Source organism: Syngnathus leptorhynchus, chromosome 22 (assembly GCF_054491065.1).
Source record: "Syngnathus leptorhynchus isolate UIUO chromosome 22, UIUO_Slep, whole genome shotgun sequence".
Classification (NCBI taxonomy): Eukaryota; Metazoa; Chordata; class Actinopteri; order Syngnathiformes; family Syngnathidae; genus Syngnathus; species Syngnathus leptorhynchus.
Genome location: NC_141216.1, coordinates 5789234 through 5813671, shown reverse-complemented (window position 1 = coordinate 5813671; position 24438 = coordinate 5789234). Strand labels below are relative to the sequence as shown.

The following is a 24438-nucleotide window of genomic DNA, read 5'->3' as shown; positions in this document are numbered from 1 at the left end:
AAAAGTCTAAACCGGAAACACAACACTCAAAGAGCCAATGAGAAGTCACCAGTTTTGCAACGTTCAGCCAATCAGTGCCATATAGATTGAATTCAAATTTGTAACGTAAGCTACTGACGTTCATTTGAAGACGCATTGCGTGTATTTTCACTCTTTTTCTTCTTAACCGAAAGGTAAGATTACTTTATTGTAATTGCCATGCAGTTTTGAAACGTTGTATTTTCAGTCTTTTACTCGCTCGGTGCAGAGCCTCCGAAAAACGACTAAATGACCTTAGGAAGGGACCTGGCGATGTTAAACTAACACAGGATGTCTATGCTGTTTTCTTTTTACTTAAAAGTCTTACTCTCGACCACAAAACCATGCATTTAATTGATCAACAATTCCATGAATTTTACATCTTTGGGCAATCGTTTGATTAGAACCGAAATTGCCATTTTTAATGTGACTTAAGTAGAAGTACATACAATGTGTTTAAAAATAAACACTGTTAATAACTGACTAAAGATTCCAAAGGACTCAATCTTAAATGTATTTAAGTACAATAAAAAGCCCTCAGGAAAAAAATAAATACTCACAGTACAAACTCATGAAAAATATTAACACATTAATTTATTGCTCCCCACTGCTTTCTCTCTCACTATTTACAGGAGGTGAATCACCATGGAGTCTCAATTTTCTTATTTGAGACGCCGGGACAGCAGTGTGGACATGCTGAGGATCAAAATGTCCCGCAGGATCAGTCAGAACCAGAAGGAAAATCGAGAGCGGGCAATGGATGCACGAAGACAGCTGGACAATCTCCAGGAACAAGAACAGGAAATAACTCTGGATACCTCTTCTGTGTTAATCACATCATCAACAATGAAAGACCTACCAAAGAAAAAGTCTGCAAAAGGTATTTCCTTCCACCATTTTGGGCCTATGCACCTCATTATTGCTAAACTGCTTCATCTCAAATCATGTTGATCTTCAGAAAAGGCCGCAGAAGAGAAACGCAATCAGCTCGCACGCTGGAAAGACAGAAAAGCTCTTGAGAAAAAGAAGCAAAAGCGAGAGCGAGAACGAAAAGGGGTGTTTAAGACCGGCCTTTATCATCCCAAAGACACCGTTTTCTCTTTGATTCCAAAATCAGAGGCCTCAACCAAAGCAAAAGAGGTAAGCAACAGCTAACAGCGGTTTAATAATGACTCACTACCCAGAAGCTTAGCTGCACAGTGTTTGTTTGCGGACTAGTTATATAGCAAGAGCGTGACTTGGTTTCACCTGTCCCTTACTAATATGCTCCTCAAATATTTCATCACCTGCAATTGTATTGATGATAAACACTTTGGACAACCGACGGATTGATCTTGTCCTAATTTCATAACAGACTACAACAAACACAGCTCTGTCACTGAGCAGCAGAGTCACCCGTTCAAAGACACGACAGCAACAGCAACAATCGCAGAAGGTGCCACTTTATATAATTTCGGATTTTTTAAAAATGCTTAGATTAGTTATAGCTAAAACGTTGCTGTCCTTTCTTTTGCCTCCCTCTTTGTAGCCTTTGAAGACGCCCAGTACAAATATGGCAGCAAAGAAAGGTACATTGAATTTTCCTCAATGTTAATAATAACAGAAAATACTTTTTGTTTGCTAGTAATTGATGTCAAGTGAGATCTCAGAAAAAAAAAGCCTCTTTTTATAATAACTGGAAAGGTTTTTGTTTTCAGATCCAACTGCTGCTCAGAGACCAACCAGGGGACAGCCAGTCATTACAGCGGGCAAGAAAAACGAAGTTCGTGCAGGTGAGAAGCACATTGTCAAAGGTGTATTATGATTTTTTTTCCCCACCACCTCATGTTGTTTCTCTATTTGCATTGGTTGTTGCACAAGGACCCGCTACCAGGGCAGCCAACAAGGCTGTTCGAGCAGCTCCTGCAGCAAAAAAACAACCCAAGGACACCATTCCGGGTATGAATCATTTTTTTTAATTATTAAAAAAAAAAAAAAAAGTTCTTCAATATGTTCTTCTATTTTTACTTAGATCAGGGAAACACAAAGACACTAGCCGTTCTCCCTTCGTCCCAAGCCTCTGCAAACCAAAAGAACTGCACAGGTACGGAATTGTGGACTCGTTTGGTCTCCTTATCAAATGAGAATAATGAGACGCGTCTTTTTTTGTAGACGAAGACGAGCTGGATGTCCATCCTCTTGTGTCCAAGGTAAGCATTTGAGCCCCATCCTGCTTTATTCTTATTTTTTTGTCTCTAATCTGTCTCTCTGCCTTGTGGAGCAGCCAGAGTCAAATGTGGCGGACCATCTGAAGTCGGAGGACGAACCTCACGAGGGCGAGACTTGTAGTTCTGAGGAGAATCCCGTGGCGGACAGCGGGCAGTCCTCATTCGCTCCCAAGGGCTTTGTGTTCCGAGCGCCCGCCGGCTTGGAAAACTTCACTTTTGTCCCGCTCACGCCTTCCTCTGCAAATCGTTTTTTTGCACCGAGGCCGATGCCGCAGTACTTGACGCGCTCGCGCGTCAGCCTCTGCGATGTCGCTGTATTTCGAGATGCGTGTCTTGCTGAGCCAAGTCAATCCTCTCCCCCAAAATCTCATCACCGCACTCCTCCTCCTCTCCCGGTGACTTCAGACGGCCTCCTCGACTCAAAACACGATGTGGCATATTTCAGGTAATCAAGCCGCCTTTATCCCCAGAATCTGATTTGAGAGCTATTAATGTTCTTTTTGGGATGTCCAGGTCACAGATGGACAACGAGACAGACAGACTGACATCGCTGTGTGATCAGTGGAAGACCAAAGCTGAAGATGAGTCCATCCCTGAAGAAGGTGAGTCAACCAACTTCTTCATACAGGTGATTTGGTTTGATTTATTTTTCCTCTGTGTGATTAGTGAGAGGCCACATCCGTACAGCAGTGGGCCAGGCCAGACTGCTCATGAAAGAGCGCTTCAACCAGTTCAGCAAACTGGTGGACGACTGCGAGCTGCGCCGAGGAGAAAAAATCACCACCTGCAGCGACTTAGAAGGCTTTTGGGACATGATTTACTTCCAGGTTAATCGTCCGTACGAGGGCTGTGTTTGTTTACAAAATGGCAGCGAAAGATGTCCAACGCTTTGTGTGTCAGGTCGAAGACGTTAACAAGAAGTTTGATGCCCTCCAAGGAGGAGAGGCACGAGGCTGGGTGGAAGAACACAAGCCGCCGCCGCCACCACTACGGCAGAGGAAAACAGTCAAGGTGACAAATTGAAGATCTTCTGTGTTCCACATTGTTGTATGACAAATGTTTGTCACAACAGAAAGCAGCACCTGCCAAGCCAACATCAACCAAAGCAGGAGCCAAGTCGAGCCTAGCAGCGGTGAAAGCGGCCATGAGAGCCCAAAAGAAGGCGGCCGAGGCCGCAAAGGCTGCCGGTGGCGCCACTGATGCCGAGTCACGCCCGTCCTCTCAAGGAGCGCAAAGCCGCTCGGACACTGTGGTCTTTGATGGAGGCTTTTTCCATGTGGAGAGCCCAGCTAAGACTCCGAATTGCGTGAGGCGATCCAGCCGCCTGAGCGCCGCCGCGCTTTCCCACCTTCGTACACCTCCCAGCTATCCAACAACTCCAAGAAGAGTCACTCGGCAATCCCTCGCATCGGGACAAACGGCCGCGACTCCGGTTCAGCACGAGCGCGCTCTCACTCCCCTCCGTCGTGTCGCCAACACGAGCTTCAGAAATTCACCGGAGCCGCTGCCAGTCACCCATCAGCCCTCCCAAAGAGGAAAAAAATCCACTCGCTTCTCCTTTCTGGTGGGCATACCTGCATCTGCGCTTCCGACTTCGCAGGAAGACGGTATGATGATCACACAAAGTGCATGTTTGTATCTGTAGTGGCCGCAGCTTTTTTTTTTTTTTAATATAGCTCATTTGGGGATCACTAGAGTTAATCGTATTTGAATCATTGCCCGATGATCTCTCTCATGACACAGAATTTTTAGTCCACGCTTGGCGTAATCTGAATTGTTCTTCTCTTCAACAGTTTTGCTCGACGACATCAAAGAAAACGCACAGCCACCACAGGTTTGAACGTTTTTCTGTTATGACTTTTCTTTGAATGAAGGGTTTCTTAATAATCATATTTTCTAGGCGGAGACAAATCAGGAGACACTGCTACTTTTTACACCCAACAAGCGCAGCAAGATACGCCAGTCAACATGCCCCAATGACCTCATTTACTTCACTCCGCCACTGTAATATATTTATCTCATGTCTTTTGTAATTCTGTTTAAGGGAACAACCCAAAAAAAAAATCGTTTTTATTATGGAAGTTTTGTAACTTGTTTGATCTGTAAATAAAGTTGTCGATCTATTGAGGAAAGGGCCTTTATTATGAAAAACTCATAATTGGTGCAATGACGCCCTCTAGTGTGCTGAACTCTGTTGCATCTTGCTAATCATAATAAATGGAGAAAGTCAACGGCAGGTAAGAACATATGGTTGAAGAAATGATGGATCTTATGACTCCAAGCATCCAGTTCACGGTCTTGGGCTAGCGTCTGTTGCCATTGACGTGCTAGTGCTGGAGATAATGAAAACATAATAGACGTGACACACACTACTTGCATATTATCTTACGAAATATGACATTTGTTGTGTGCACAAACCTGAAGAAGATCGAGACGGTCTTATCTTGGGGTAAGGACCCGTCATCTGTTGAGCAAATAGTCTGGTCTGACTCATGTAATTCAATTTTTTTTATACAGTAAGCAAAAACAAGCACTCACCTGCTGACACTTAACCTCGCCGGAGCCAAGGAGAACCTCAAAGAATTCCAGGAATATAATCTATAGCACAAGTATGAAGAGCATAAGCAAAATCTCAATAGATGCATTGTTAGCATTTTAAAACTTTATTTTTAGTGTACCTCGAATTCCATGCAGGCGGACTGGTTGCTGGGGTCGAGGGCCTCCGCACAGATGATCTCGATGACCTTCATGATGGTTAAATTACTATCGTAGAGCTTGAGATCCTAGCGCGGCAGATGGAGAAATGGCAAACAATGGCTTGTTGTGTATTTAAATGCATGATTAAATACAAGTTGTTACCTCATACATCCTTAGAAGTTGGCGGTTGGTCATGGTGCTGTCATCCCTCGGAGCTTTGTTGACCCTAGAATAGGCCTGAAAGACCTTCCAGCTTTTCGTTAGGAAATCCACAGCCCCAATGGTACGCTCCGGTGGATTAAAAAGAAAACCTGGCCACAAAAAAAAACAACACTAACAGTCTTTTACATACATGAAGCTGGGAGGGGAAAAAAATCATTTAAATAGAATCTATTTATCCTACCTTTTACATTTTTGGCATTTGGAAATATATCATCAATCAATAGTTTTGAGAAACATGCTGCCAGAAGGTGATTTGATGACCTACAATTTCAGAATAAGATTTGCAAAGGAAAAGTGACTAGAGAGCAAAAAAAAATATTTTTCTACATTGTTGCTTACTCCGTTTCATCACGGTAGATGTAATAAGCGATGATCACAAGGCAACTGAGGAACCGGCTGAGCATTATGGGAGTGAAGGGGGAGTGAACCTCTGCTGGATCTGGGTTATCTGAAACAGGAGAGTTGATAAATTAAGCATGGATCAATTACACGTTGTTTAAAAATTGACCTCACCTCGTAAGTAAAGGTCAATTTCCACCAAAGTGACGCCGCGATGGTGGACGTAACAGTCTTTAAGCATGCGCCACATTTGCATGCGAGACAGGAGGTAGGCGCCGCCCGGAATCTGGGGTTGGCCCAGTCGGGAGTAGAAACGATAGATGGACCTCAGCTCCGTCTTGTGCCTCAGCAAAACAAACCTCACCTGATCAATAAACAACAAATTGATTGTCATCCAGTTGATGTAAGAATATTGTGCAAGCTAACCTGTTTGTGCTCAATGTCTCGTTTTCTCTGAGGTATTTCCTCCAAAAGGCCATCGATGTTGACCGTCATGTCTGGTCCAAGAGAAGATTCGTCCATACCTGATGACACCAGGTAACATTCACTCATCCATTCTCAATAGCATTATCATGTAGCGTTACTTTAATCTTTATTAGCGTGACGGGAAAATGATGTTTACCGTGTAGAACGAGAGCTTGGTTTGCTGGCATATTGGGAGTCACCATTTTGTCATTAAGGAATTGTCCTTGGAAAACATAGCCATCCTTGAGGGTAACTTTCCCCTAAAAGGTTTAATATAAATGATCACAAATAATCCAAAACAAGATCGAATCTACTAGGTGAATTCACCTTCCCGTGTTTTTTATTGTTCTGCCATCCACCCTCGTAGATGGCACCACCAGCGTAATAAAAAGTGCCCGGTCCGTGTCTGTATCCAAGGAAAAAATTCCCCGTGTACTGATTGCTGGGACGGAATTCAGCTCCGGGTTCAGTTCGCTTCATGAGCCACACGTGTGTACCGTGACCTTGCTGCCGGAGGAAAAAAGTGGCTTACACCATAATACTCTAATGTACATTTTGAAATCAATTCAACTGATTCCATCCATCCTAAAGCCCATTACTAATGTCACATTCCCATATTGTACCTGGACTCCATCATGCCAGTTCCCAATGTAGACCTGTCCCAGCTTCAGCCACCTCATGGTGCCCTCTCCATTTCTCAAGTTATGCTTCCACTCACCAAAATAAATGTTACCAGAAGGGTAGCTGTCATGAGAAATTCAATACGGCAAATAATAAATTGTTTTGAATAAAATAACGCAGACGGAAACCTGAAAAAACATTTTAAATTTGTGACATCCGGTCTTACTGTCTTACTCCCCATCCCTCTCTTTTGTTCATCACCCAGTTGCCTTTGTACCAAGAAGTCTCTTCCTGGTTATAATACACTGTGCCCTAATAAAAACAACATAAAAAGAGAAGGACTAGTTTTAACTACATCTGCAATCTCAGATCCAGCAGATATTAAAATATTTTAATATCTAAAGTGTGGAGTCACCTTTCCGTGTCTCTTGCTGTGATTCCATTGACCTTTGTAGATGGCATTGCCACTTTTGTGCGTTCCGTTGCCATGCCTGACGCCATTGCACACGTCACCTTCATAGGTGCTGCCGTCTGGCCAACTGTACTTGCCTTGGCCCATCGGCATGTTGCGCACAAACTCGCCCTGTTGACGAGAAATACATGACCCACTTTTCTAAACAAGACATATTATTATTTGGATTATTATGTCCTACCTCATATGTCACCTTGTCGGCCCATGTGAAGATACCGGTTCCATGCATAGCTCCCATGGAGAATAGACCCTTAAAACAAAACCATGCTTTAGCTTCTTTATTTTTATTTTTTTTTATTTTTATATATATATATATATATATATATATATATATATATATATATATATATATATATATATATATATATATATATATTTTATTTATTTCTGTCATGAAGTAACAAATATTAGGAGCAAACAGAACAGTAATGTATTTAATCTGTATTTAATAAAAATGGGGAAAACGTCATACTGTAGTCAAAGTAAAAAAATGTGAATGATACCGCTAGTGTTTGCAAAATGCTTTATTTATTTCTTATTTATTTATATGTACCGTATAAGAATGGCCTCCTTTAAACTTGGCTGTGCCTCTTCCATGGAAGTAACCATCTTTGCTGTCCCCCTCATATCTGCCAGAGACAGCATGACCAAATTCATTCTCTGTTGTGCTATTAAGTACAAAGCAGTAATATTTAATAAGTTTATTTACCTCTTAAAAGTTAAAACAAAGAACGAAGGGAGTTCAAATAAGCCATCGTCGTGCTGCTGCTCGTCGTCATCGTGATGCGTCTGTTTCGAAGCCGCAGAATATCGAACTAAATTTGGATTCCCGTGTAGCATCTCGATCTAATTTTTAATTGTTTGAATAATTAATAGGAATGTGTTGTCATTGTGTACAAAGATTGTTGCCAACTTGTGGCCAAAAAGTGAAAGGTGGACAGATTGTTTCTGAAGGAACGCGAACACGAAAATAAACAAACTAGTTTCCATGGCAACCAGTAACGTTTAGCGTATACTTTTATGTCAAGCAAACCGCCATATTGAATGGGGCAAAAAGCAAACAACCATAGGTAGCCCACAAATACACAAGGGAGGGTGATGAGAGAACATACCAATAAAAGAAAAATTTCTTAAACTTTGTTTATTTGTTCATACTGTGTGGTGTCATGGAACATTTAAAATAACATTTCAAAAGAATTTATATGTAAAAATGGAACAGTCGGGTATGATTTAACAAAATTATACACAGTATCTGTTTGGGGTCAGGTTTTGATTCATAAGTGAATCAGTGGGTTGTCAGTCATCAAGTAGGATTGCTTGATCAATTTTGTGAGAGGAGATCCAGGTTGACCAGGTGTCTCATGGTGGGCCTCCCGTGAGGACAGTTCCACGGCTGCTCAATCTCAGCCATGTGACCCACCAGTTTCTTCATCTCGCTTGTACTCAGTGCCGTGCCAATCATAACCTGGACAGGAAAAAAAAAATATAGACTCCCTAATACGTCAAATTGTAAACTATTAGCAACTCACAGATTTTCGACAAGCTCTGGAGGCAAACATCTGCCTGACGCGTGACGGCCGACACATGACCCCCGGGCTGTCACTGAGCATGAAGATCAGCTCCTCAATGTCGGCAGGACCAAATGTCCAGTTCTTACTTGTGGGCAGAGATACCAGCTTGATCCTCTCCATCACTTGAGCTACATTGGGAAATGCATTTAATGTTTACTCATCTACAATAGAAATGTGTTGTTGTTGTTGTTTTTTTTACTTGAAAACTCAAAATCCTACCATCTTCATCAATCTGAAATTCAAAGCCGTTTTTTTGAAAGATCTCAATATTTTCCATAAGTACGTTCTCGTTGACTGCAGTGAGGTGAAGTTTTTGAGGGCTGAAAAATAAACAAATACATCAAAGTCTAATTCGATCTAATTTGATAGGTTCACATTCAGATTCATTTGAAATGTTTGGATACTTGCACAATGAGTTTTTGTCCTTGGAGCACTGTGTGTTGTTGCAACATTTCAAAGTTGTATTTCTCATCTGTGGCATGCTGGTCGATCATGAAGATGTCCGATTTGAGTTTGGTGATGATAAAGCCCAGATTAAACTGTCCTACAATTTCCATCTGTTTGAACATGTCTTTGCTGTTGTGGAGGGGTGAGGGGGGGGGGGCACAAAAAGCAGATTAAACAATTGCCATAATAATGTTGAATATATATATGTGAGCCCACCTGATCTCCTTCTTCAGCTCTTCCTCTGCACATTGGCTTTCTCCCGGGTTGATTTTGGCTCTGAAGCGTCGGTACTGAAGCTCGTCAGTGTTTTTTTCCTTCTGCTTGCGATCCTGTAACCTTTTTATCTTCCCAGTCAGGTCTTGCAATGAGAAATAGAGCGACACTGCCCTCTTCTGTAAACTGACCGGAGCGTCCACCGCACAGCCTGGATTCTCTTTTCTGGCTCTTTTCAAATCTGGACTCAAAGAGCAACACTCGCTCTCAGCGGTTGGTTCGATTTGCAGGTAAGGCTCTTGGAGAACTTTGGTTGTCGTCTCTTTCGGTGCTTCTTCTTTTAGGATTGGTTCTTCCACATCAAAAGCAGGTGAACGTGGGTCACAATTCTGACTATCTGGTGAAGGAATGTCCAAACTGGATGGAACAATGTCCTTGGAGTCACGAGCAGTCCCTTTACCATATCTGAACCCATCCAGAACTGACCTCCCTTCTGAGGAGCCTGTCTTCATACTACACGTGAGTGTTAAAGGAGATTTCCCAACTGGATTACAGGAAGTTTTTCCAGTGTCTTTAAAGAAAGACTTGATGTTTTTTTGCACCGGGGCATTATTGGCAGCTTTTGGCAAATTGGACTTGACACCAGAATTGGAGCTGTGGTAATTCGAAAAAGCAGCTTTTAGACCAATCAAGTTCAGGGATGACTTTGGGCTCTCAGTCACGAGTCGTGTGTTATCTCCAGACTCAAACATGTTCTCTTCAGATTGTTTCGATGCAGTCGCTGGAAAATAGTCACAGGTGATGTTATGGTCAAGTTTTTCTTAAATGAAATAATGCCATCTTACCGGTGTTGGGAATGAGAGTATTGTTTAGACTAATTTTATTGACCCCAGCCTCAAACATGTTGATGAGACAAGACTTCAAAATGGCCAATAAGAGTTTCTCCTCTTGAAGGAGAATCTGCCGTTTGTCTGGGGTAACGTTGACATCCACACACTCTGAAATAAAAAAAAAAAAAAAAAATAGTGAGGTTGATGCTTCATAAATTACAGTGCTTAAAATGACCCTTTTTAACTTTATTTTTTTATTTTTTTTTACCTGAGGCAACTTCTATGTTCAGGGCAACAAATGGATACTGATGTCTGTTATACATATGATAGACTTCATTCACAAGTTTGGTCACCTGTATGGGGAGAAGAACCAGAATTCAGGTTGGAAACAAAAACCCTCTGTTGGGACTTCTTCCCGACCCACCAACAAATCCATTACATACCTTTTGGGGGTCACATGGTCGCTTGTTTATAAAAAAGAATTGTCTGTCTGTGGCACTTCTTCCCACACCGTGGTCTGCTCGTGACACAAACCCTGTGATGCTACCAAAATTTCAAAATATTAATATTGAATCCGCAAAATCCACATTAACTGTTACTCACCAAAATAATTTTTGGGGGAGTTCCGTGTTCTCAAGACCATATTCTTCCAAGACTTTATCATTAGGAGGCACGTGCTGAAAAGGGAGAAGGTTCTGTAGCTGCAGAAACAATGAAAAAAAATATATCAACACCTTCGACATGTCAGTGTCAAATTCTACTTTCCGACCTGTTTGGGTCCAAATATAGCTCCTATGTTGTCTCTCATATTCTGGCTTCCACTTGTGTTTACAACAATGTTGCGCTTCCCCTGTCCACTTTGGTTGGAGCAGGTAATGCGCACGCCAGTAGAGATGATGCAGTAAGACTGCAAAACATGTACCATTTTGGTGAACTCCTAAAAGAACCAATGACAAATCAATTCAGTCTAGATCCATTAATCGGGCCTCTGTTGCATCAATCAAAAACAAATATTCAACTTGCCCTTTTGATATTGCGCCGGAACTCCTTGTGTCTGACGGGCAGGGTTAGGAAGAGCTGCTGCAGGGTGACTGTGGTGCCTTGCTGCCGTGGATGAGGTAGCCGATGAACCAAATGGCCCTTGTGGTCAAAGACCAGCTTGGTCCCGACGGTGCTGGATTCATGGCACGTCACTACACTTACGTCACTGGTTGGAGAATGACAAAGTAAGTACAATTTAGGACTCATGATAGAGATTTGCAACAGTTTAGACAGGCTGTCGTGATACATCACCTTAGTGCACATAAAGAACTGAGAGCTTCACCTCTGAAGCCAAATGTCTCCACATGGAGGAGATCGGAAAAATCCCTCAATTTTGAAGTGTGATGTTTTAACGCTATGGGACAGGTGACACGTGTCATCATTCAAACATCTTAACGATTATAAACTAACAGATACGTACTCAATCCTTCAAAGTTGGCCTCCTCGACACCTTTTCCATTATCAGATACTTCCACAAGTTCAATTCCGTGCTCCTTCAGTTTGACATCTGAAACATTTTGTAGTTCTAGTAAGTATTGTGCTGATTCATACAATTTTCCATTTCCTTTTCTTACCAATATTGGTGGCCCCAGCATCAATACTGTTCTCCACCAGTTCTTTAACAGCAGTGGCCAAGGTCAGCACCACCTGACCTGAGCAGATTTGATGCACCGAGTTCTTGTCAATGGCCTTGATGGCTCCAGCAGGTTCCAAGCTACGAAATGCAAAAGAGGCAATTACAAAGATGCACGCTTTTTTTTCCCCTTCCTCTTATTCAAAATCCAAAAAATCTATTTACCAAGTGTCAGTCATCTTTCAGAAAATGTTGCAGGGATTGAGCCACTACTACGTTCAGAGGTTTTAATTTGAGATATAAATCTGATTGGTTATAAAACGCAAACATAGAATAAATGATTAGACCATTGTTGACTTTTGATCCTTTACTGATATTTTAGTGGAAAAAACATCCAAAACAAAGGTAGCCATGATGTAAACAAACGAGGTCTCAAACCGTACCGCGCAGCGTAGACGGACATTAGGAGAGTCACCGCTGCGTATTAGCTGCGCATGTCAACAACCTAAGAGGGGAAATATTAATTAAAAAAACTTGTTCGTAACCCCCCCCCCCCCAAATTATAAAAAAAGTAAAAAAAATAACTCACTACAGAAATAACTGATTTCTAAATATTTTATTTCAATGTAATATTTCATCACCGTCATAGGCCCAATGTGGCTTTAGGGCGCACGTACAAGTGACACAGGGTTGAATGTACAAATAAAGTGTCGTCATGGGAAGACACTTATTTTTCTTGATAATTGATTCAAAATGTATATTTATTTAGATGTTCATAATCATATATGCTTTCTGTAGAGTTTCATATTGTTAATGACAGCAAATAATATTTTATAACAATAAATTGTATTGGCTGACGGTGCCTCCCTGAGTCTGAGGAAAGATGGCCGCCACCTTACAACTCGTGAGAATTGTTTTCCTATTATATAAATATGTAACCAAGTTTGTTTGAACCAATACAGATAGTATTTGCTCGCCTAAATTTAGATCCTCGTTTATTTATTATGGCAGTTAACATGTATAGTTTAACGTCCGCTAGCAGGCACTTGCGATCGGAGGAATGTTCTAGTAGCAGGAATAAGATTCTACTTCCCCGGAGTCGTTTGCTTAAAGCCGTTGGTAATCATGACTGCAGTAGTCTGCCAAGTCTTGCCACTGAAGAGGACGACGAAGTACACTTTGACAGTAAGCAGCTTTTCTTAATAGTTTGTCTTATGTAACATTTACACACGTAATTTAAACAGCAGGTAACTATTCGGGATTAGCTTAAAGCGTTAGCCCCGTAGTTGCCTTCTGAATTAAAGATTCCAAAACGTGTGTATTACTAGTAATCTATAAGTCTTACAGAAAATTCAGATGTTTGGCTTGAGAGACTTAAAAGTCTACACATAATAACAAAGCTAAATATAGAGATGATTCAGCAGATTTGGAGAAGCACGATATTGCCCCAATACAATGACTGTCAGGAGATTTAAGGAGTATAGAACATTTATTAATGAAACAGCTCTGTGTTCTGGAAAAATATTATCTCATTATATGCTGCCTCCCTGTTAATGGAGAGAGGTGGAGATCTGGTAGGCACTGGGCCTTCAAGATAAGGATGGCAGCCGTGTACGCCCCCTTATGTATAAACAAGATGAGTATTGTTGCCTTAAAATGTTACATGACACTCAGTAGTGCTGCTCTGGGTGTTTGTTATAAAAACATGGACCAAAAAGAAAAAAACATTGTTGAATTACTAGCAAAAATAATCGAAGAAGGTAAGAGAATTTGATATATTTATTTCAAATGTAATATGAGAACTGGCTTTTTTTTTTTTTTTTTAAATACTTTTAAAATTTGGATTCAAAATGTTTTGTTTGTGTCTACTGTTATTGCCATGCCCTCAGTCAGTTTTATTTCTCTCTCAGCTTCCGACACCGACAGTCACCATGAAGTTCTCCTGGCGGGTCGACGCGACTCGTCCGTCCAAGAGTTTGCCTCAGCTATCCCCAACCACCTCCTCATGGGCTCTCTGCTGGAGCTTCTCTGCTTTGTTTACGAAAGTAATCCAGCACGCTCGCAAATATTATTTAAAGGTACGGACCGCAAGGATGAACTCATGTAAAATCCTGCCGCCTGAACTTTTGCCTTTTTTGTTTTTTTGTCAGTTATTGGCCAGCGCTTAGCTTCTATGAATCTTCTCTCACCTTTGGCCATAAGTGACGAGTTCAGCACAGTCAGACTCCAACACAATCGGGCCTTCACTGAGCTGCTAAATGCTGTTAGCTCCTCACCGTATTCACTGGTAAAGAAAATCTATTGATCTGATTGTTTTGGTGAACATTTTTTATTTTAAACCCTAATCTCTATTGTATATGTTCTTTTCTTATTTTTCAGGAGCAGCAAAGCCTTAACATAAACACACACAACCCTGCACTGAGGTGAAGCTAACTTTTAATACTTTAAAAATTTGAAGCATGTCAGACTACGTTGAAAAGTGCCGCCTGCTTTAATTTGCTGTTTGTCCTCCCGCAGACTAAAGGAGAGACTCTTTCAAGCCCAGACGTCCCGTTATTTGAGCGAGTTTGAAGAAATTGGTAGAATTGGAAAAGGATCTTATGGGACTGTTAATAAGGTGCTTACTGCATTGTTTATGATGTGGCTATTTTGACTGTTGAGTATTGCTCACCCAATTTCTTTTACTCTTTTACAAAGGTGGTAAACAAACTGGATGGGCAGTGCTATGCCGTGAAGAAGATTCTCATTAAAAAAGTCTCAAAGGAGGATTGCATGAAGGTGAGCGGTCGTCTTATATTTTGTATTTGCTTTCACGTCCAAGAATCGTCTCAGAACTGCAACGTTCCTGTGGATTATGAAATAGGTTCTCAGGGAAGTGAAAGTTCTGTCCAGCTTGCAACACGTCAACATCGTCGGCTATCACACAGCGTGGATGGAACACGTTCAGTCCACGACCTGTAAGGAAACTCAAATTGTTTTTGTCATTGGTAACCTCCGGACAAAGATGTCATGGCAAATTGTCTCCCATTGTAGATGGAGAGAATCTCCTACCTGAAATGGCTTCAGCTGCACAAGAAGACATGTAAGACACCTAAAAACAAGGCCGCACAGTTTTGCACACAGCCTGACTTGTATTGCCTTTTTAATTGCAGTTCTGACGAGGACCTCGACAGCAGTAGCTCAAGTTTCTCTGTAGTTTTCCAAAGCCGAAGCCAGCCGCAGGTGAACGGTTCTTCAAACGCCGCTGTGGCGCCAAGCAATGGCCCACCTGGCAACCCGCTAGCGCTGACACAAGAGAAGGGTCAGGAGGTGTGTCCGAGTATGATGCGACGTATCCCCGAGAACTACGTACCCTGCGTCTTCCTGGGACAGAGAGGGCCCATTAAGACCTCTAAATGTCCCGCCGTTGGTTGGGACACGTCCGGACTGTTGGAGGCGGAGTCCAGCAAGAGTGAGATTGAGGTCCACAACAAGCCCGTCTGCGTTGAAAAGAAGTGTGAGCAGTATAGCGACAATAAACAAATGGCAAAACCCGCTAAGGAGGTAGGTGAATAAAAATGAAAACATTGTCTTTTTTTTTTTTTTTTTCTCAATTGCTTTATCATCAAAGTTGTTCCGTATGGCGTGCGGCAGGTCCGCCTCCACCTGATGCTCTACATCCAAATGCAGCTATGTGAACGTTCGCTCAAGGACTGGATGACTGAGAGAAATTCCAAGCCCAAAGAGGAGCACATTTCAAAATGTATTCACTCTGCATCAAATTCACATTTGTCGAAATTACTGTATGAGATTTGTAACGTTTCCAACAATAATCGTCGCAGGTCCTTACGGATGCGTGAACGCTGAGAACACGTTCAGTCTGCTCAGAAAGATTCTGGAAGGGGTGGAATACATTCACTCGCGTGGAATAATTCACAGAGACCTCAAGGTAAGTGCTGTGCACTGTTTATTAATGGCACTTTGAGTAATCAATTTTTTTTTTCCTCCCACAGCCAAGGAACATTTTCCTCAACGGTCACGACCGTCACGTTCGTATTGGCGACTTTGGTTTAGCCTGCAGTGGTCTAATACTAAATAGTCATGAAAGCGTCATTTCTCCCACTGATGGTAATATCTCATTGTTTCCAACATTTTACCTCCAGAATAATCAAATGTTAGTGTTGTCATGTTTTTGGTATATTTTTCAGATTCCCCACATACGACGGGCGTGGGTACATTTGTCTACGCATCACCCGAGCAACTGCGTAGCTCCCATTATGATTCAAAGGTATTTATAGCAGTCGTAGGATAATTGAATAAAAAGATTACATTTTGTTTGCTCAACTTTGCCGTTTCTCTCCTAGTCAGACATGTACAGCATTGGGGTGCTCGCTCTGGAGCTTTTTCAGCCTTTTGGTACAGAGATGGAGCGAGTCCGGACATTAGGGGACCTGCGAGAGGGGAAAATACCCGAGTCCTTCAGCAACAGATGGCCTGTCCTCGCCAATTACATCTCGAAGCTGACGAGTATTGAGCCCAACACGCGACCCACGGCCAGCCAGCTTCTACAGAGTGAACTCTTCTGCAGTAAAGATGTGGTATATAATTTAAAGCAATCAAATCTTGTTGATGTAATCCAGTTTTTTTTCTTTTAATAAATTCAACAAATATTAATGTGTTTTTTTTCCCCCTTCAGGTAATCTGTGGTTTGAAGAAAAAGGTTGCAGCACAAGAGGAAGAAATTCTTCATTTGAGGAAACAAATACAGCGGCTACAAAGTTCACACAGCACTTTTCAAAATTGTCAGAGTTGGGAAGACACCTGATGCTTGAAAGGTTCACAATGTGTCTTGACTTGAGTGATTTAATTTGTGCGAGTGCATTCATGTGGTCTAGGAAACGTTCATAGAAAGGTCCTTTAGAGACAATATTTGTGTCATATTAAATTATTTACAGTGTTTTACAGTATTGGGCAGGGTTTTTTTTTTTTTTTTTGTGCTCTTGTCAACAGCTTGAAAAGCAAATGTATAGGAGACGTTTTGCAGACTCATTCGGGTCTTCTGGCAGAATTCCAGCCAGACCTGGAACCTTAAACAAACAGTTAAATACTTTTAAGACTTACCACATTTCTTCAGGTGTCCACCAGAAAGCAAAATAAAATAAGAAAACTCTACCCAAGTATCATAAATTTATTTGGGGTTAATCAGGCACACTTTATGGTGGCAGGTAGGTGCTGACTCCTGCTTAATGAAAATTTAATTGGTTACTGCACAATCATCTGTCAAATTAACACTCTCCTTTGTATATTTTATTTTTTTAGGTTCAGAAAATGAATGCGAAAGACTACAACCTGTATGTTTTGATGCGTTTGTAGATTTTTTTTTTTTTTGGTGTTTGACCATTTCAGGAAGTGGACACCGTACGTTGAACTTTTTAAAGATGAAATATTTGAGCTCTCACTTCCAAGGGGCACTCGAACGTCTACGAAGATAGTGTAATATATGCGGTAACGTCAGTCGAAATGTTTTTCGAATCCATCGGCGTCATGTATGAAATGGATTTGTATGTGGAACGCGCACGGTGATGAATGTGCATGTACACAAAGGTCGGTGGCACGAACGTGCGACGGATCTGCACGAAATGCAGTCAAACGATGGAGGGAACCAATCACGGACCTAGTTTGATCCCAGGTGCCCGGATGTTGCCGTGGAAAGCTCATCTACGTCATTGTTCACCGCCGGACACCAGCTTGGAAATAAGGAATGGCTTTACAATAGCTACAAACGTGCTTTTAACAATATTCCAGGTGAGTGTCTCGACGCGTTTATGATCAAGTGGGTATTCAACGACACGGCCGTCGCGTTCTGGTGGATCCGAGTCGCTCGGGTTTCTTGTGGCATCCTTACACCGGTACTGTCATGTCTCCTGGAGCGGCGCAATGAACACACGGCTGCCGGTGTCGAGCCCCTCCTTTAGCTACGCGTTCGTAAACCAAGGCTCTCATGCTATACAATCAAAATACTTACAATTTTCCAAAAACGAAACCGAAACGTGTAGTGTTCGATCGCTAAGAGACTCGCTACGCTCTCCGCCATGTCAGCCCCGTCCATCGTGCTAAGTCGGCTAACGTTAGCACGTCTTGTTAGCTCCGCTCTTTAGCTTTTGCGTAATGGTCGCCGTTTCTATGGTGTTCGTCCATATAACGTTCACACCAGTTTGTTATTCAAACTCGGTTGACTACGTGAAGAAATGTTTAAAATCCATTATTGTGTTCCTGCAATAAACCATTCATGTTTGAGGAATGCTTTATTGTGATTGAACGGCTGTGCGCGCGACAGGCCTAGCCGCCAACGTGAGTCAGTAACGGGGAGTGGGAGGGAACAGCTGCTTCCCAACCAGGAAATTCGCCTTTTTTTTTTCCCACCCCACAACTTTATTCAAGAGAAAAGAAAAAGTGGAAGCGTTTAACGTTCAACTCTTTTTAATAACGCGTGATCATTTTTTTATGACGACGCTAGTACGTTTTTGATCTCCCAAGAAATGCTATTTCGAGGCAAGTGGAGACTTATACGTGTGAAGGATCACATTCAGTATAACTTCTTTGCTGTTTTGTAATAACTAAAAGTGAGATTGTGTAACGATTTGTCAAGCTGTTGTGTTTTTTTTTTTTGTGTGTGTACGTTTGTTGTCTCTGCTGGTTTAGTGTGTTCAATGAAATCCTATTAAATTGTCCACAACTTAGTGGGGAACTGTGCAATCACAATAAATGAAAGCCACATTTTGATTTTGTTTAAAATTCATTAAATCATAGGTTCATTGATTCCTCTAAAATATCCATTAGTGTGAATATAGGTTCATTGATTACTCTAAAATATCCATTAGTGTGAATATGAAAGAAAGGTTGTGTACATATGTCCTGTGATTGGCCAGCAACCAGTCCAAGGTGTTCTCTGCCTCTTGCCAATGTCAACTCATGAACTAAACAGAGCACAAGCGCTCTAAAGAATTTGTAAACAAAACTGTGATTCTTGCCTGCCCTAAAATCTTTTATGTTTCCCCCCCCACCCACAGCAATGAACTATGACCATTGTTGACAGATCCTCCGAAAATTCTGACCACGAGTCAGTCGGTTGCAAGAGATCCCCCTTCACCAGTGGAGACGGGATGGACAGCAGCTGTTCCAGCAGCTGGGCAGTGGGTCCCACCCTGCCCACTGACTCGCCGCGGCTGAAGGTTCCGGGGGGCTGCTTGGGCCCGACGCCTGGCGCCGTTGTCTACAATAGCACGCCTCCCTCCGTGGATCGGCCCAAGGAGCATGGTAGGGGGACAAATGAGTGTGTGAATGATAATTGACAAGAATTCAAGCTGAACTGAAGCATTGCGTCTTTGATATATGCTTTGTGTCAACTAAGGAATTGAAAAAACTTTCAAACAAAGGCTATGCTTTGTCTTTAGATACTTTTACAAAAAGTATCTGTCAATTTTGAGAACATGTTAAATATATGTACTTAATGGCCAGCTTCCTTTTTCTGTGCTTAATAGGCAATGCAGCACAATAGCAGGAACTGGTCCTATGAGCTACTCTTGAGAAATGTACTCGGTCTAATTTTAGTCTGTTGTGTGTCCAGTGTTGTGCAGCGGCGATGGCATTGACGTGCCGCAGAAGGTCCTCTTCTCTCCCGAGCGTCTTAGCCTAAAATGGAACCAGGTTCATCGCATAGGCGCCGGCCTGCAGAACATGGGCAACACTTGTTTCCTCAACTCGGCCCTCCAGTGTCTCACCTACACGCCGCCATTTGCCAACTACATGCTGTCACGGGAACACTCGAAAACATGTACGTTGTTTTCTTTGTTTGTTTTTTGGTTTGTCTGCCATGTTTAATGTATATTTTTTTCCGTTTTGTAATGCCACAGGTCACGAGCCAGGCTTCTGTATGATGTGCACCATGCAAAACCACATCATTCAAGTTTTTGCCAACTCTGGGAATGTTTTTAAGCCAATTGGTGTGCTGAACGAGCTCAAAAGTAAGTAAAGGCGTTTGTATTTACCCAGAGTGAACGACAGGTGGCGCTGTTTATCTGTTTACTTTCATGAATTTGGAGGGAACTGGGTTTTCGGTGCTAGTCAGTTTCTTATGCTGTACTCTTCCCAACGCAGGAATCGCAAAGCACTTCCGCTATGGAAGCCAGGAGGATGCCCATGAATTTATTAGGTACACGGTGGATGCTATGCAAAAGTCCTGCTTGCCTGGAACCAAGTAAGTTTCATCCTTAGTGGAGCATTTGAAATAAACACGACGTGAAAGTATTCAGTTGCTGCATTTGCTGGTGAGTTAAGACCTTCTGTGTTGTTCTATGGCAGATTGGACAGGCAAACGCAGGCGACCACTTTCATTCATCAGGTATTTGGTGGTTACCTAAGGTCCAGAGGTAAGTTTGTGACCTCAATTTGTGGATATTATTTTTTATAATATCTTTAATCTGATGAACTCTTTGTTTTTGTTTCTCTTTCAGTTAAATGTTTAAACTGCAAAGCAGTCTCTGATACATTTGATCCTTTTCTGGACATCACCCTAGAAATCAAAGTAACTCCACAGAATAGATTTGTTTTTCAGCATGCTTTGCTCATTTTTTTTTTTTTTCAAGGTATCTAACCTGTAGATTGCTTCTCTTTGCAGATGGCACCCAGTGTTTCAAAGGCTCTAGAGCAGTTTGTCAAGCCAGAGCAGCTGGATGGCGAGAATGCTTACAAGTGCTCCAAGTATGTCTTCACACAATGATAAGATTTTTCCGAGGCATTTTTTTTACCTGCTGTTTTGCCGGCACTCACCCAAAAAAAAAAAAAAAAACCAATGTTTTTCCCAGGTGCAAAAAAATGGTCACAGCCTCAAAGAGATTCACGATCCATCGCAGCTCCAATGTCCTCACCCTGTCGCTGAAACGCTTTGCCAACTTTAGTGGAGGAAAAATCACGAAAGTGCGTTCCTGCATTTCAACTCAATGACAGTGTTTGCAGGTTATTTTCATATTTATCGTTTGCTCATCAGGATGTGAAATATCCCGAGTACCTGGACCTGCGGCCCTTTATGTCGCAGTCGCAAGGAGAGCCACAACTCTACGGGCTGTTTGCTGTTCTGGTCCACTCTGGATTCAGCTGCCACGCTGGACACTACTTCTGCTATATTAAGGTACGGTGAGCCAATTTGCTCATTTGTTGTGTTTGCCGCAAGCTTGCTCTCGGTTCACTGGGCTATGGCTAAATACTGATGATCCAAAGTTTTGTGTCTCGCAGGCAAGCAATGGTCAGTGGTTTCAAATGAATGATTCGTCTGTGACTGTCAGCGACATTAGGTCTGTTCTTAACCAGCAGGCTTATGTCCTCTTCTACATCAAGTGAGTAAACCTTTTAACATGAAATAATTACCTTTCGAGATTTACGTCGAGCAGGTATTTCATTTGCCGTTTGTCTTTCGTCTCATCGCTAATGTTCTCGGCTCTTATGTGGTTTCACAAGGTCCAGCGATGGAAAGAAAGAAGGGGACTATGGTCACATGACCCATAACTCTGCTGCACCCGGCCAGTCATCACCTCGACCCGTAGTGATTCCCCGCATCAACACCACCGCCCATCACAACAACAATGGCGGCTTCATCGGACCACAGCTGCCCCCGCACATGAACAAGGTAATGCTGATCCCAAAAACGATATGAAGTACGAATATTACATTTTTAGTATCCCGATATTATTAAAAGAAATGAACCAGTGTTTGACCAAGTTTGTGTCCCCTCTGTAGAATTCTCTCCACATGAATGGGAACGGGTCTTTGAGGGAGTGTCCCAAGCCCAGCACCAGCAGCAGCGTTGCTGGAAAACCCAACCACGGCGCGGCCTCCTCTTCTTCCACGTCGCACGTGGCCAGTCAGCCTTCAGCGATCCCGGAGCACGAGAAGCGCCTGAAGCTGTCCTTCTGCATCGGCCAAGGCAAACCGAATCGTCCGGCGGCGTCCTCCTCCTCCTCGTCGTCATCGGCCAGCAGCTCCACCGCCACCTCTTCCTCGAGCTCTTTACCCTCCTCCTCCCAGTCTACCTCAGAGGCTCGCTTCATCCCACGTCAGGTGAACCACGTCAACGGCACGCCGAACAGTAACGGGGAGCACCAGGCCGGCGGGAACGGCTCGGCCTTCTTGGTGCCGTACGGCCAAGAGTTGTCGGAAGAGTCGGACCAGGAGAACGGCGGGTCCCTGGATAATGGCTGCTCAGTGGAGAGTCACACGAACGGCAACAAAAGAACAAGGGAGGACTTTGCCAATGGCGACTCTGGCGTGCACCACAATGGAAACGGTGTCAATGGAATTGCTCACAGCATATCTAAAAACATACAAAACGGACACCATCATGGACTTCAAAAAGTCAATGGTCATAATAGTGTTGAAAAGGTAAGCTAGAGTTTTCCCATAATGTAATGACATGTAATGTGCAAGTCCCACAACACAAAATTCATCTGGTGATGAATATATGTTGTTTAATATTTTTCCTTTTCAGATCTCGGCCAGTAGTGAGGGAAGTTTGTCATCAGAGGGGAGTTCGACTGTGAATGGAGTAGACACTGATCACTGTCAACCAAGGTAGCTGGTGTCAAAACTTTGATTCAGATTCAACTCTTTTTTTGTTTTTTGTTTTTTTTAATTACATTAGCCGAAAGATCACGATTCGGTTTTTCGTTTAAATGCTTAAGCCTAACCGATGCTATCTGGGGTTCGCTTCGGGCCGCTCTTGACCTTGTTTCCCTGTTTTGTTGTCGTTGTGCTCGCAGCAAAGAGTCGTCCCAGGCTAATTCTGTTCAGAGGGTCCAACCCGCCGCCAGCGAAAGCCAGAAACTCTCTCCCGACGTAAGGGCGACACAAGTGACCGATCCCCCGCCTGAGCAAACGGCTTGCGAAACGGCCTCCGCTTCCACCAGCAAAATTCATTCCTCGGCATCTAGCGAGTCCGCGTCCATCAGTCCCCCAGCCACCTCGCCCGGCTCCTCCCACAGCACCGGCGGCACGTGCGCGGCTCTACCGAAGAGTCCCAATGAAGACACGAATGCCCCTCTGACCAACGGCTCATCGGCGCCGGCCTCCAAAGGCCGTGCAGAGGTGAGAGATCATCTCCGGCCCAGTCCGCCTTCCAGAAGCTACGAAAGACAGTCGTCACGGGAAAGGGGTCGAGACCGGCCGTACTCGTCTGACTGGAGCAGGGACAGAGAGCGAAACTACAGGGACAGGAGTCAGGAGAGGGACGCAACTCACTACAGACGGGACAGCAGAGACCACCATTACAACCACCACCGCTCGTACAGGGACTATTACTACCGGGACTGGGAGAGCGAACGTCGCTGGGAGCGGACTCCCTACCACCCCAGGGAGCGGGACCACGACCGCTGCTCGCACCACTACCACTTTTATCACCACCACCGATCCAGGGAAGACCGCGATTACCAGCGCAGGAGTTACGGCACCTCCTACCGCCACAAGTCTCACGGCCAATGGAGGCGGGATCAGAACGGCTGGGAAGTTCGCGGGATGAGGGACGATGGCAGGGAAAGGGACCACCACCTCTATCGGGAGACGCCGTCAACGGCGCCCAACAGGTCGCCGTATCGGCACGCTCATCCGGGGTCGGAGGAGCAAAATCCTCGGCGGAGCGGTCGCTCTGTGAGCTCTGAGGAACGGCATAGCAAAAAACACAAAAAGAGCAAGAAGAAGAAATCAAAGGATAAAGAGCGACACCGTGAGAGTGGGTAAGTCCACCTGAAGCAAAACTCGTTTTCGTTACTCGTCACGCCGGATCAGGGGAAGGCAAACCTTTGTGCCGCATTTGCTACCTCTGCATTAGTCTCACTTTATTTTTTATTTCAGGAGCTCCGACTCAGACCGAGGCTATGAAGTCAAAAAAAAGAAAAAGAGGCGGCACCAGAGCGAGCAGCGCAGCCCGGACGGCGGCCGCAGCAGCAGCGAAGAACGCGAGTGCCTCAAACGGCGTCACTCCAAGGATGCCAAGCAAGACGAGGACAGCAGCTCACCGGACAAACGCCGTCGCCTCGACTACGACCACAATGGCACCTCCCCCGCCGGACCTGCACACGGGCCATTTCACAGTCACCTTAATGGATACGCAGGTCGGTTCATCTCATTCTCAAATTACACAAAGGCAAACCAAAGTCCGAAATTAAAGCTCACTGTTGTTTTATAGGAAACGGTTACAGCCAAACCAACGTTGTATCCCATTGATGGTCCGGTATGCTGAGTAGTACCATGAAGCACTGAAAGTGAGTCACGGGGGTCACATTTTGGACTTGACATCTACTTACAAAAATCTTATTTTTGTGCTCTGTACGTATGTTTGTCCACTTCTGTTTTTCATCTCTCATAATGTTTTCTACTTGTGTTGTTCCAGACCCCCCCTTGCCTAGACATACAGCGGAGGAATGATTCAATGACCTGGTGCTTCATTGGGAGGGGGGGGGGGGTTGTATTTTTACCACACGTCAAGTGTTATATATATTCACTTTTAAAGCATTGATTATTTTTTTTTTAGTTGCAGTAACGCTCCTACTCTCGTCGGACGTGAACGATGACAAATATTAATATATTCGTGTATGGGACACACAAAAAGCCTGGAGCTTAAAACATCTCGACTGCTGCTCAGTGGAACTCAGGACTCAAACTCATCATCCACTCGCTTCACGTGAAAGGGAAACAC

The 24438-nt window shown here is 43.4% G+C and overlaps 5 protein-coding genes across 9 annotated transcripts; 3 read left to right on the top strand and 2 right to left on the bottom strand.

The window, feature by feature from the left end:
• The first annotated feature begins 14 nt into the window (after window positions 1-14).
• Window positions 15-4357, top strand: dlgap5 (discs, large (Drosophila) homolog-associated protein 5). Its single transcript, XM_085904183.1, has 16 exons — window positions 15-173; window positions 651-898; window positions 977-1158; window positions 1373-1453; window positions 1547-1586; window positions 1716-1790; window positions 1879-1956; window positions 2030-2101; window positions 2170-2207; window positions 2282-2670; window positions 2739-2827; window positions 2892-3052; window positions 3126-3236; window positions 3298-3832; window positions 4019-4059; window positions 4126-4357. Exons 2-16 carry the CDS (start codon window positions 664-666, stop codon window positions 4231-4233), a joined length of 2235 nt encoding a protein of 744 aa, XP_085760309.1. The 5' UTR covers window positions 15-173; window positions 651-663; the 3' UTR covers window positions 4234-4357.
• Window position 4358: 1 nt separating this feature from the next.
• On the bottom strand, window positions 4359-7999 carry rsph10b (radial spoke head 10 homolog B). Its single transcript, XM_085904184.1, has 17 exons — window positions 7751-7999; window positions 7595-7670; window positions 7223-7291; window positions 6985-7152; window positions 6796-6881; window positions 6572-6692; window positions 6276-6455; window positions 6106-6208; window positions 5910-6007; window positions 5658-5847; window positions 5484-5592; window positions 5326-5405; window positions 5085-5233; window positions 4904-5008; window positions 4764-4823; window positions 4644-4689; window positions 4359-4558 (listed from the first exon to the last, which is right to left on the bottom strand). The coding sequence occupies exons 1-17, from the start codon at window positions 7879-7881 to the stop codon at window positions 4434-4436; spliced, it is 1896 nt and encodes a 631-aa protein (XP_085760310.1). The 5' UTR covers window positions 7882-7999; the 3' UTR covers window positions 4359-4433.
• Window positions 8000-8176: 177 nt separating this feature from the next.
• pms2 (PMS1 homolog 2, mismatch repair system component) lies at window positions 8177-12266 on the bottom strand. 2 transcript variants are annotated; one of them, XM_085903781.1, is made up of 16 exons: window positions 12161-12266; window positions 11943-12022; window positions 11719-11858; window positions 11565-11651; window positions 11396-11498; window positions 11126-11309; window positions 10872-11039; window positions 10706-10803; window positions 10546-10645; window positions 10371-10455; window positions 10118-10270; window positions 9276-10053; window positions 9021-9188; window positions 8832-8932; window positions 8571-8740; window positions 8177-8506 (listed from the first exon to the last, which is right to left on the bottom strand). In XM_085903781.1, the coding sequence occupies exons 2-16, from the start codon at window positions 11954-11956 to the stop codon at window positions 8363-8365; spliced, it is 2493 nt and encodes an 830-aa protein (XP_085759907.1). In that variant the 5' UTR covers window positions 11957-12022; window positions 12161-12266; the 3' UTR covers window positions 8177-8362. The 2 variants fall into 2 exon arrangements, with proteins under 2 accessions (XP_085759907.1, XP_085759906.1); XM_085903780.1 differs by lacking the exon at window positions 12161-12266 and having other exon boundaries at window positions 11943-12153.
• A 298-nt stretch (window positions 12267-12564) lies between these two features.
• Window positions 12565-17246, top strand: eif2ak1 (eukaryotic translation initiation factor 2-alpha kinase 1). 2 transcript variants are annotated; one of them, XM_085903874.1, is made up of 15 exons: window positions 12565-12902; window positions 13628-13795; window positions 13868-14004; window positions 14097-14140; window positions 14235-14334; window positions 14415-14495; window positions 14581-14674; window positions 14751-14799; window positions 14870-15260; window positions 15351-15459; window positions 15539-15645; window positions 15710-15824; window positions 15905-15984; window positions 16061-16294; window positions 16393-17246. In XM_085903874.1, the coding sequence occupies exons 1-15, from the start codon at window positions 12722-12724 to the stop codon at window positions 16519-16521; spliced, it is 2019 nt and encodes a 672-aa protein (XP_085760000.1). In that variant the 5' UTR covers window positions 12565-12721; the 3' UTR covers window positions 16522-17246. The 2 variants fall into 2 exon arrangements, with proteins under 2 accessions (XP_085760000.1, XP_085759999.1); XM_085903873.1 differs by lacking the exon at window positions 12565-12902 and adding an exon at window positions 13344-13477.
• Window positions 17247-17347: 101 nt separating this feature from the next.
• Window positions 17348-24374, top strand: usp42 (ubiquitin specific peptidase 42). 3 transcript variants are annotated; one of them, XR_015063320.1, is made up of 19 exons: window positions 17348-17501; window positions 18767-19013; window positions 19324-19530; window positions 19610-19720; window positions 19854-19953; window positions 20058-20125; window positions 20210-20280; window positions 20374-20456; window positions 20561-20672; window positions 20743-20883; window positions 20988-21088; window positions 21210-21378; window positions 21489-22130; window positions 22237-22319; window positions 22508-23476; window positions 23595-23854; window positions 23929-24004; window positions 24133-24179; window positions 24274-24374. XR_015063320.1 is itself a non-coding variant. In XM_085903864.1 (18 exons), the coding sequence occupies exons 2-17, from the start codon at window positions 18776-18778 to the stop codon at window positions 23964-23966; spliced, it is 3393 nt and encodes a 1130-aa protein (XP_085759990.1). In that variant the 5' UTR covers window positions 17348-17501; window positions 18767-18775; the 3' UTR covers window positions 23967-24004; window positions 24133-24282. The 3 variants fall into 3 exon arrangements, 2 of the variants coding, with proteins under 2 accessions (XP_085759990.1, XP_085759991.1); XM_085903864.1 differs by having other exon boundaries at window positions 24133-24282; XM_085903865.1 differs by having other exon boundaries at window positions 17358-17501; window positions 18793-19013; window positions 24133-24282.
• Window positions 24375-24438: the final 64 nt, after the last annotated feature.

Bases quoted from the DNA above. Each gene is read 5' to 3' on its own strand.
- usp42 (XM_085903864.1), top strand. From the start codon at position 18,776: ATGACCATTGTTGACAGATCCTCCGAAAATTCTGACCACGAGTCAGTC. The intron at 20,884-20,987 runs GTACGGTGAGCC...TGTGTCTCGCAG, and splicing joins ACTACTTCTGCTATATTAAG to GCAAGCAATGGTCAGTGGTT. The intron at 23,855-23,928 runs GTCGGTTCATCT...GTTGTTTTATAG, and splicing joins TCACCTTAATGGATACGCAG to GAAACGGTTACAGCCAAACC.
- eif2ak1 (XM_085903874.1), top strand. From the start codon at position 12,722: ATGGCAGTTAACATGTATAGTTTAACGTCCGCTAGCAGGCACTTGCGA. The intron at 14,335-14,414 runs GTGCTTACTGCA...TCTTTTACAAAG, and splicing joins CTTATGGGACTGTTAATAAG to GTGGTAAACAAACTGGATGG. The intron at 14,675-14,750 runs GTAAGGAAACTC...CTCCCATTGTAG, and splicing joins ACACGTTCAGTCCACGACCT to ATGGAGAGAATCTCCTACCT.
- pms2 (XM_085903781.1), bottom strand. The intron at 10,271-10,370 runs GTAAAAAAAAAT...TTTTTATTTCAG, and splicing joins GAACATAGAAGTTGCCTCAG to AGTGTGTGGATGTCAACGTT. The intron at 8,933-9,020 runs GCAAGTATCCAA...TTTATTTTTCAG, and splicing joins CAAGGACAAAAACTCATTGT to CCCTCAAAAACTTCACCTCA.
- rsph10b (XM_085904184.1), bottom strand. From the start codon at position 7,881: ATGCTACACGGGAATCCAAATTTAGTTCGATATTCTGCGGCTTCGAAA. The intron at 7,292-7,594 runs GTACATATAAAT...TTTTGTTTTAAG, and splicing joins AAGGAGGCCATTCTTATACG to GGTCTATTCTCCATGGGAGC. The intron at 5,234-5,325 runs GTAGGATAAATA...TTTTGTGGCCAG, and splicing joins AAATGCCAAAAATGTAAAAG to GTTTTCTTTTTAATCCACCG.
- dlgap5 (XM_085904183.1), top strand. From the start codon at position 664: ATGGAGTCTCAATTTTCTTATTTGAGACGCCGGGACAGCAGTGTGGAC. The intron at 1,791-1,878 runs GTGAGAAGCACA...TTGTTGCACAAG, and splicing joins GAAAAACGAAGTTCGTGCAG to GACCCGCTACCAGGGCAGCC. The intron at 2,671-2,738 runs GTAATCAAGCCG...TGGGATGTCCAG, and splicing joins CACGATGTGGCATATTTCAG to GTCACAGATGGACAACGAGA.